Below are 10164 nucleotides of genomic sequence, written 5' to 3' on the forward strand. Positions count from 1 at the left end.
CAAACTCTGTACTTGTTTTAGAAATCTATTGAATACGTATACAAATTATTAATTTAGACCTGAAGACTTAAAAACCTTAGATCAAGTCTTCATAAGCTTCAAATAATGACTCCACTCTTATACAATATCCTAGCAAACTATGCCTGTGCGATGCACGGGGTCCAACATGATTAATTTGATTACTCAATTTAGTTAGTCTTTATGGTTTGTGTATTTTGCAAAGGATACTGCGATTTTCCTTAGTGAGTCTCCATATTTTTTTTTCTTTTCCTCTTATTGTTCCCCTTAATTTCTCAATTGTTGTTAAAATATGTCTTATTTTGGTTATGTTCGCCTCTTTTTATATTTAGTAAGCTGACAATTTAAATATCCTACATGTCATGTTTATAATCACAAGATTCAAAGGATATTTTATTATTTATACACATTTTTAATTTAGAACCACAAGATTTGAAAGTCTATCTTTATTTCTTATATTCCGTGTCTAGTCAAACGCAGACACTTAAATTGAGACAGAAGGAGTATATGCCAAATGAAGGAAATGAAAGGACAATTGGGACACTGCAGACTCGTAGTGACTTAAAAAGTAAACACACAAGAGATAGAATTAATGTTCAACTTCTGAATTGTACACATGTTAGTCCCTGCTTAGAGTACAATTTCAGTTGCTTTTGTACAACTTATTGTTGTCGTGTTCGTCCACCTTGGGCGTTTATATATAATAAGACTTGGGCGTTTATAAATAATAGAAATATAAAAAAAATAAGAAAAATATAGAATAATAGACATATATATTTAGTATTGTGGCCAAGTAATAAGGGACGAAGAGAGTACTTCATTTATTAATTCTTAAATAACGTGAAAAGTCAAGTATAGTAATGTGGCCAAGTAATATGAGATGAAAGGAGTATTTCATTTATTAATTCTTAAAGAACGTGAAAAGTCAAGAAATATGGGACGGAGGGAGTACTTCATTTACTAATTCTTAAAGAACGTGAAAAGTCAAAAGTGAACAAGTAAAAGTACACGGAGGAAATAAATATGTGTCGGAGAATTAAAATTGAAGTTTATATATGTATACATGAGGAGAGAATAAATATTCAGCAAGAACGTGAAAAGTCAAAAGTGAACAAGCAAAAGTGCACGGAGGAAATAAATATGTGTCGGAGAATTAAAATTGAAGTGCACACGTGTATAAATGAGAAGAGAATAAATATTTAGTACTATGACATATGTCCACGTGGGATTTATTAATTCTTAAAGAACGTAAAAAGTCAAAAGTGCACGGAGGAAATAAATTTGTGTAGGAGAATTAAAATTGAGTTGCATACATCTATACATAAGAAGAGAATAAATATTCAGCAAGAACGTGAAAAGTCAAAAGTGAATAAGTAAAAGTGCACGGAGAATTAAAATTAAAGTGCATACGTCTATACATGAGAAAGGAATAAATATTAAGTACTATGACATAAGTAAATATTCAGCAAGAACGTGAAAAGTCAAAAGTGAACAAGTAAAAGTGCACGGAGGAAATAAATTTGTGTAGGAGAATTAAAATTGAACTGCACACGTCTATACATGAGAAGAGAATAAATATTCAGCAAGAACGTGAAAGGTCAAAAGTGAACAAGTAAAAGTGCATGGAGAAAATAAATGTGTCGGAGAATTAAAATTGAAGTGCATACGTCTATACATGATAAGAGAATAAATATTAAGCACTATGACATATGTCCACGTGGGATAAAAAAATATTTAATTAAAGTGTATAAGTTATATAGCTCTTGATACAACATTCATTGCGTGTACAATTTGTAAAGTTTTGAATACAAGTAGATATTGTTGTGTTGGTCTTCCTTAGCCACTTATACATAATAAAATTATACCCAATGTCTCTTGTGAATCTTGTACTTTTAATGATATCATATTATCTATATAGGGACGTAATATTAAGGATAAACTGTGAGTGTTAGCTAGAATTAGAAACTTACTTAAATAGAAAAAATATAATTCTTTTTAAAATAAATTATTACAAAAACTATAGTAAGACGTACAAAAGAATCGGATGAAGTAGAACAGAAGAAGAAACCGTAGTCTAGGTGCAGAAGTCGACTTCATTTGACTCTAATTTAGCCAATCATGTGAGAGATTCACATACGATCTTATCTTTGAGGAGAAAAATGGAACTTATTCACAATAATTGTTGAGTTAGCATGTTGTGATTGCGAAAGGTGTAAACCAAACATTTGTTCTTTCTTCTCTTTGCTGCAAATTGATTATAGAAAATCATTGAGACTTAGCGAAAGTTCCACACGAAATTGAGTACATGCTTACTTTAAAAAAAATAAAAAAAAGTAGGTTATCCACAAAGAGATGTGGTGAAATAAATAGGATTCGTTTATTTTTAATCAGAAATTTTCCGTGTTGAGTTCTGAAAATTGGAAAAAGAATCATGATTTTTTTTTTCTACTTTAAGTCTTACTTGACGTGAATTGGAATTATTCGAGTAAAAAAGAATAGTTCGTGAAAGAGAATCAATTCCAAATGAGTAAATGACGATTCACTGAAATCCCGTCTTTGTGAGATCATCAATATTGTATCAATGACGTCTTTAGAGTATTATTATCCAATCATATAGCTATCCTTTTTGTTATATAATAACACAATTTAAATTAGTATCAAAAGTAATTAGTACTACTATATAATTTATTTATTTTTTGCTTTACTCGGTAATGATAAATCATCTTTCATCCAATAAAAAGTTCAGACATTTTCTCTTCTCTTTGTTGTTTCCCCTTCAAAAACTAATTTTTATATTTATTTCATTTCTTTCTACCTAAATTCATTTAGTGTATGTGGCAGTCCTAGCCACGTTCTTCACTAATTATTGACACATTGCTGATCTACTTCTCATTAATTCAATTGCAACTGCCAAAGGACAAGCCAACCTACTCTCCAAAAAATTCTACACCTCTAGTCTGTTTATGTTTAATAATAGTAATAATAATATTTTACTGAATAAAAAAATTATAAAATGGCCCCCACAATTTTGTCATAATGACGTCACCAAATTACAGAGCGTGCATCTACCTGAATACGTGTCCACTAAACAACCCGACCGAAAACCGAACCAGAAACTTCCTCGAACCCGCCGAGCCACCTAGTCACTTCGACACTTGTGTCCAAAAAACAGTGCGTAAGCAGTGACCAAATGCTATCCACCGCCCCCCCACCCCACCCCACCCCACCCCACCCCCTTTTAACGTTAAGGTCAGCGACGCTCACTGTCGCATTCCACCCACAATTCAATTTCTTGCATGCGTGTCCACTCTTTTTTTCCGTCTGTTTAATTTACTGAGCACTTTAATTTTTAATTTGTCTCCAAAAGAATATTTTAATTTTATATTTAAAAATAATTTAACTTTATAAAACGATTTATAATCATATAAATATTTAAGATATATTTTAGACACTAATTTCAAAAAATTTCATGCCTAGTTAAATGATACTACGTAAATTGAGATCCCAGCGAGTAATTTTCTTTTTGTTTCTAATTATTTTAACACGTTTTTTCTAGATCGCTTTGGCTTATCTTTGCCACGTGTCCCTCTTCCGTTCTCTATATATGCGCTTCTGTCCCTTGTGTCCGAAGTTTCAACTTTCAACCATTTTCCTATTCTCTCTCCCCCAAATACTCTGTATTTAGACCGCCACCAAAAAAAAAAAAAAAAAGAGTTTATTTTGAGAAAAAAAAAAAAATGACAGCAGCAGAGTTGCAGTTACCTCCAGGTTTCAGATTTCACCCAACTGATGAAGAGCTTGTGATGCATTATTTATGCCGAAAATGCGCCTCTCAGCCAATTGCTGTACCAATTGTAGCTGAAATTGACCTCTACAAGTATGACCCTTGGGATCTTCCAGGTAAATGATTTTCTCCTTTACCTTTTTCATTGATTAGAATTAAACATGAGAATCTTAATAACTCAGTTGGTTGGCTACTGAATTTTACTTTCTTGGTGAGAGTTCGATTCCATCTTATAATTCATTTTCCTATTTTCCCTTTTCCTACCCTAAATTTTTGTTTTTTTCAGTAGTAGAATTGTTCAGTGAAAAATTGAAGGTAGGAATTTGAATTAATCGAAAATTTTGTCTGTGTTTTTCTTTTCTTTTCAGATTTGGCATTGTATGGAGAGAAAGAATGGTACTTCTTTTCACCTCGAGATCGGAAGTATCCGAATGGTTCACGCCCAAATCGAGCTGCCGGAACCGGTTACTGGAAAGCTACCGGTGCCGATAAGCCGATCGGAAACCCGAAAGCAGTTGGCATTAAGAAAGCATTGGTGTTTTACGCTGGCAAGGCACCTAAAGGAGAGAAGACTAATTGGATCATGCATGAATATCGCCTTGCTTATGTTGATCGATCTGCTCGTAAGAATAACAACAGCTCAAGGGTGAGTACAGAACAGAATTTGGCATTCATTGATTGAATTGATTGTTTTTTTTTTTTACTGTCTAGATTGTTTTTTTTAACCTCCTCTGTACCAAAAAAAAAAAACTGTTTGGATTCGGATTCAGTGTGAATACAAACATAAAAAATTTAAAATTAAAATTACTCCTATATATTTAAAAAATATTATAAGTCATCATAATTTACAATTTAAAAAATATCTTATACAGCAATCTTTCTGGATGGAGGGATTAAAAATTTTTAACCCCTCCCCCAACCCCCTTTTTAACTATCTTGGTGGCTCGAATTCATGATATTTACCATCTGAGCAATTTCTTTTGTCATTTAGATTGTGTTTTCAATTGATTTGACGGTTCTTATCACTTTACAGCTGGATGATTGGGTTTTATGCCGAATATACAACAAAAAGGGATCTATTGAGAAGATTAACCGGAAAATGAACACAGACGTCTATATGGATAAGGTTGAATCTCCAGTTGATAGAAAACCGGAGATTCTGCCACCACTACCGCCGCCAACTCAGCAAGTGAATAATGATTTCCTCTATTTAGATCCATCGGATTCAGTTCCAAAGATCCACTCTGATTCGAGCTGCTCGGAACGCGTGTATTCGCCAGAGTTCACGTGCGAGAGGGAAGTTCAAAGTGAGCCAAAGTTAACTGACTGGGAAAAAGCTACCCTTGAACTTCCATTTAATTACATGGATGCCACTACTGGTGCTACTACAGTGGATAATAGCTTGTTAGGTTCTCAATTTCAGAGCAGTTATCAGATGTCGCCGCTGCAGGATATGTTCATGCACCTGCAAAAACCTTTTTAAAATCGATTTGGGACCCATTTGGTGAATCATTTACAGCCGCAAAAGTGTCAAAGGAGACTAGCTAAGGTCCGTGACTTTCGCACGTGCGGTTGTGGTGAATTGTAGTAGTAGTAGTAGTAAGCATCTTTTGCTTTCACATTGGCAATTGTGAGGACAACTTTTGTATATATAGTTAATAAAAAAATACTACTAGCAGTTAAAATAAAAGTTTAAAAAAAAAAAAGAAAAAAAGAAGAAGCTATGATTATGTTTATAGTACATAATGATCATGAGACAATTGTACTACATGTGAATGTACTTTTATTAGTGTTATGAGAGAAGTTATTAGTGCCCTTAGTAGTATGGCAAGTTTTAGGATATTTTTCAAAACTTCCATTCTATTCATTAGTTATTGGGATTTCACTTTGAAATTTTTGCACTCTTTTGTACTAGCATTTGAATTTTATGTATTCTGCTAAGTTGAGATATGCAATAATATCTTATTTATGTCTTTGACTTTTTTGTTTAGTTGAAACAATGCTACTTCATTTTTTGTCAATATAAATGGTTAAAATGACTCCTTTTGTGCTTTATGAAACAGGGCTACTTTCATTCTACTTTAGCAGTTAAAATAAAGGGAGGTAAAAAAAAAAGAGAGACTATAATTATGTTTATAGTACATAATGAGTATGAGACTTTCGTACCACTACACGTGAATGTATTTTTTTAGTGTTATGTTAGAAGTTATTAGTATGGTAAGTTTTAGGGTAATTCTTCAAAACTTCCATTCTATTCAGTAGTTGTTGGATTGATTCACTTTGAAATTTTAGCACTCTTTGTACTAGGCATTTCGGTTTTTAATGTATTCTGCCAAATTGAGATATGCAATAATATCTTATTTATTATATCTTTAATTTTTTTTTATTATATCTTTAATTTTTTTGTTTGGTGAAACAATCCCGCTTTATATTTTGTCTGTTTTTCTTGTACTAGCATAAATTGTTAAATGACCATCATTTTTGTGCTTTGTGAAACGGTCCTACTTTCATTCTACTGTGTCTAATTTGTTTGACCTCATTAATGGATGGTTGAATTTAAAATGATTCACTTGTTGAAAAGTACGACTAAATCATTATTAAATTGTGTGATCAACTCAATTATTAACCGTTGAAGACGGAATATTTTTCATATTTATGTTTAGATTTATAACACGATTTCGCACATGCATGTGGACCTAATCTTCTTAAGAATTATTATTGTTGCAAATGATGATAGGAACAAGACAACTCTATATAAACTATATTCAGATGTGACTTTTTAAGAGTCAAGTTCGTAAAAATGTAAAGATATTTTGTTAGTAACTAGGGTGATATTTGAATAGAACCTTCATATATTACTACCATATCATGATTGAATTCAAGCATCCTACACGAACTTTAAGGAAATTGTTCGAATATTCCAAAACCATGGTAAATCTCTTTAATTAAAAACCTTACACAATTAATATGTGATAAGTATGTTCTTTAATATTTCTAAGAATTATGAACTGCTCTAAGAATCAATGTCTTGGTTTTCATGCAAACAAATACTAACAAACTTATGAAAAATAATTAATGATATTATATTGAAGTATTTTCTTTAAATCTAATTCAATTTAAGAATTTGGCAAGGTAATTAGAACCAGAAAATAATATTACAACTAGATGGAGGGAAACTGAAATATAGTCAGACCTCTCTATAAAAATGCCCTCATATAATAACAATCAATATAACAATCAAGTTTTTCTCATGGGAAAACCAACTCGAATCTGGAGAAAACAACACCAGCATCTGATGGGTCAGCGATTGGAATAGAGATTATACCTACATCTTCGACTTTGCCGACTAGTGTGGCTATTGGATCTATTAGTGCTCCAATCGCACTACCGGTAACAACAGTGGAGAATAATGATATTGCTGAGGTTCTAAGACAAAAAGGGATACCAGGTGATGGGAGACAATCGGTAACCCCAGAACGAGGAACGAGCTTAGGGGCGGATTGACGGCAAGTACTGAAACGCAGAAGCATGCTAATGGAGTCACTACTAGTAAGAGCATCGTGGATCCTAATGGGTCATACTGAAGCCTAACCCAGTTAGTGAGACAACTAACAAACCTTCATCTAGTGCAATTCCACCAACTAGGAATCCTAACCCCACTAAAGGTGGAACATGGGCGAATGTTGTGACTGGGAGTAAGATGAATGCTTGGGGTATGGATTTACAATTCATTCCGCCTCAAATTAAGGAAGGGGAGAAGTTTGCCCAATTGGCTATGAAGGATAATGCTGAGGCAACTGCGAAATGGAAAACTGCTGTGATAATGTATATTGTTGGTATATCACCATCAATCGGTGCTATGGAAAGGTTCCTTTCAAGCCGGTGTAAGTTTGATGACAAGCCTCAAATATTTTATCATAATGATGACTAGTTTGTCATCAAATTCAAGACTATGGAGCAGAGAGATGAGGTACTAACATCTGGGCCTCAAACTATAGCTAGCAGACCTATTATAATGAAAGCACGGGCACCAAATTTTAATATAAATGAAGAGATTCTTAACACAATTCCTTTATAGGTGACACTGCCTAACTTGCCACTTAACTGCTGCGGTATGATAGTTTTAAGCAAGATAGGTAGTACCCTTGGCACACCACTTTATGCGAATGATTGTACAACCAGTGCGGTGAGAGTCTCTTTTGCAAGAATGTTGATTGAAGTGGATGTTACCAGACCGTTACCAAGAACAACTAAAGTTCCTAGCGCTGCTGGAGAGGTGTTAGCTCAACCAGTGATGTATGAATGGGAGCTGGAGTATTGCAAAGTCTGTCTACAAGTGGGACATTGCTTCAAGGAGCCACCACCACCTGCACCAGTTAAACCAGGTGCACCTCAATTACAAGATAGGCCAGCCCAACCAAGGAGAAGGAATCATAAAGCCAAACTGGAATGGAGAAACAGAACGGGGCCTAATCGTACACAAACAATGAACAGGCAACCATTTACTGATGTAGCTAAGCCAGGGGAAAAATAGTCTATTGAGACAAGGCAGCAACATGAAACAAGATGGTTGACAGCAAGGGGGAAAGTTATAGCGAGGATGCCATCTCCTCCACCGATAGTGAATGCTATGAATTTCAGCCTTTGTGTCCTCAAACAAGGGTTGATGTAGGTGATACTAGTGGTAGTAAGGGGACTGAGGGAAGTGAACCACCCACTATAATTTCAACATGAATTTAGTCACATGGAATGTTAGGGGACTCAATAAGACTTACAAGCATAGGGGGTTAATAGTAGCTATAAGGGAGAATAAAGTGGGGTTGCTTGCAATCCTGGAACATAAGGTTAGTTCACAAATAGAAGATAAAATAATCAATAAAGTGGCTCCTGGCTGGTGCTGAGAACCTAACAGTTGTGGTGCACCAAAAGGAAGAATATGGTTGCTCTGGATCCGAGAAGAGTTAGTTTCACCAATATCAAGATGGATAAACAATATATTCATGGTCTGGTTAGAGTGTATGGTGTGAGTTGCACTTTTTTTTTTTTTTTACTGCAGTGTATGGACTGCATACTATTGCTACAAGACAGGAACTCTGGAACTAACTGATTTGCATGGCATCATCCACGAACCATGGATTGTCATGGGAGACTTTAATACTGTTTTGAGGAAAGAAGATAGAGTTATTGGTTCAGAGGTTCAGGAGTCAGAAGTGAAAGATTTCAGAGATTTCCTACTTAACACTGGTATGCATGAGCTTCCAACAATTGGAAGAGAATATACTTGGACTAATAACCACACGTATAACAGGATTGATAGAGGGTTAGTGAACGCAGACTGGATGATCAACATACCTAACATGAGTATACATATATTAGAACCTGGTTTCTCTGACCATTCTCCATTATGTATCAGATTAGACCTGCAAGGAAATAGAGGGGGTAAGTCTTTCAAATTCCTCAACTGTTTAGCCGAACACCCCTCATTCTTAAATATAGTGGAGAGTTGCTGGGGAAAAAGTAATGTTATCGGGGATATGAGAATGATTTGGACAAAGCTAAAAGAGGTGAAAAGGGGACTGAAAAATCTAAATACTGCACACTTCCAGGGGGTGGATTAGAAATTAAAACAGCTAAGGCAACAATTACTGAATACTCAAGAGTGAATGGACCATGATCTTCTGAATGTTAGCCTTATAGAAGCAGAGAAGGACTTGAAAAGCCAACTGGAGAAGTGGGGTAATATTGAAGAAAGCATATATAGGCAAAAGTCCAGGTCATTGTGGCTCAAGGGTGGTGATGCAAATACTAAGTACTTCTTTGCTAGTATGAAAAATAGACAAGCGCATAATGGTATCAGGCAGTTGCAAACTCCTACACGATCCACAGTCTATGATGAACAGGGGATAAAAGAGAAAATTCTGGGATTCTACAGAACTCTTTTGGGCTCCTCTAATAGTCCTCTACCAGCTATGAATCCTCAAGTGATCAGAAATGGGGTTATATTAGGCAAAGAGCACCAACTACATCTGGTGAGGAATGTATCAAAAGAAGAAGTGTTTGAGGCATTACAGGGAATTGATGATTGGAAAGCTCTTGGTTGCGATGGGTTTAATGCTTGCTTCTTTAAAAAAGCTTGGCTCATTATTGGGGAGGAAGTGACAGAAGTTGTGTTGCAATTCTTTAAGACGTCCAAGATGGCTCATGCTATTAACTGTACTTCAATCATTCTAATACCAAAGACTGCAAACCCTGCAACAGTGAAGGATTACAGGCCTATCTCATGTTGTACAATACTATACAAGCTTATTTTAAAGGTGCTTACCAAAAGATTGCAAGGAATCATGGATGTGCTAGTTGATAAC

The 10164-nt window shown here is 34.8% G+C and overlaps 1 protein-coding gene across 1 annotated transcript; it reads left to right on the forward strand.

Moving 5' to 3' along the window:
* Nucleotides 1-3654: 3654 nt before the first annotated feature.
* On the forward strand, nt 3655-5780 carry LOC132641472 (NAC domain-containing protein 2-like). The gene is made up of 3 exons (XM_060358482.1): nt 3655-3918; nt 4171-4448; nt 4836-5780. Exons 1-3 carry the CDS (start codon nt 3756-3758, stop codon nt 5283-5285), a joined length of 891 nt encoding a protein of 296 aa, XP_060214465.1. The 5' UTR covers nt 3655-3755; the 3' UTR covers nt 5286-5780.
* Nucleotides 5781-10164: the final 4384 nt, after the last annotated feature.

The sequence above is a fragment of the Lycium barbarum genome, chromosome 1, assembly GCF_019175385.1.
Source record: "Lycium barbarum isolate Lr01 chromosome 1, ASM1917538v2, whole genome shotgun sequence".
In the NCBI taxonomy this organism is placed as follows: Eukaryota; Viridiplantae; Streptophyta; class Magnoliopsida; order Solanales; family Solanaceae; genus Lycium; species Lycium barbarum.

What these genes read in the sequence shown, in the direction of transcription:
- LOC132641472 (XM_060358482.1), top strand. Translation starts at nt 3,756, where the DNA reads ATGACAGCAGCAGAGTTGCAGTTACCTCCAGGTTTCAGATTTCACCCA. An exon ending in TGACCCTTGGGATCTTCCAG is followed by an intron (nt 3,919 to 4,170) that starts GTAAATGATTTT and finishes TTTTCTTTTCAG; the next exon opens with ATTTGGCATTGTATGGAGAG. An exon ending in AGAATAACAACAGCTCAAGG is followed by an intron (nt 4,449 to 4,835) that starts GTGAGTACAGAA and finishes ATCACTTTACAG; the next exon opens with CTGGATGATTGGGTTTTATG.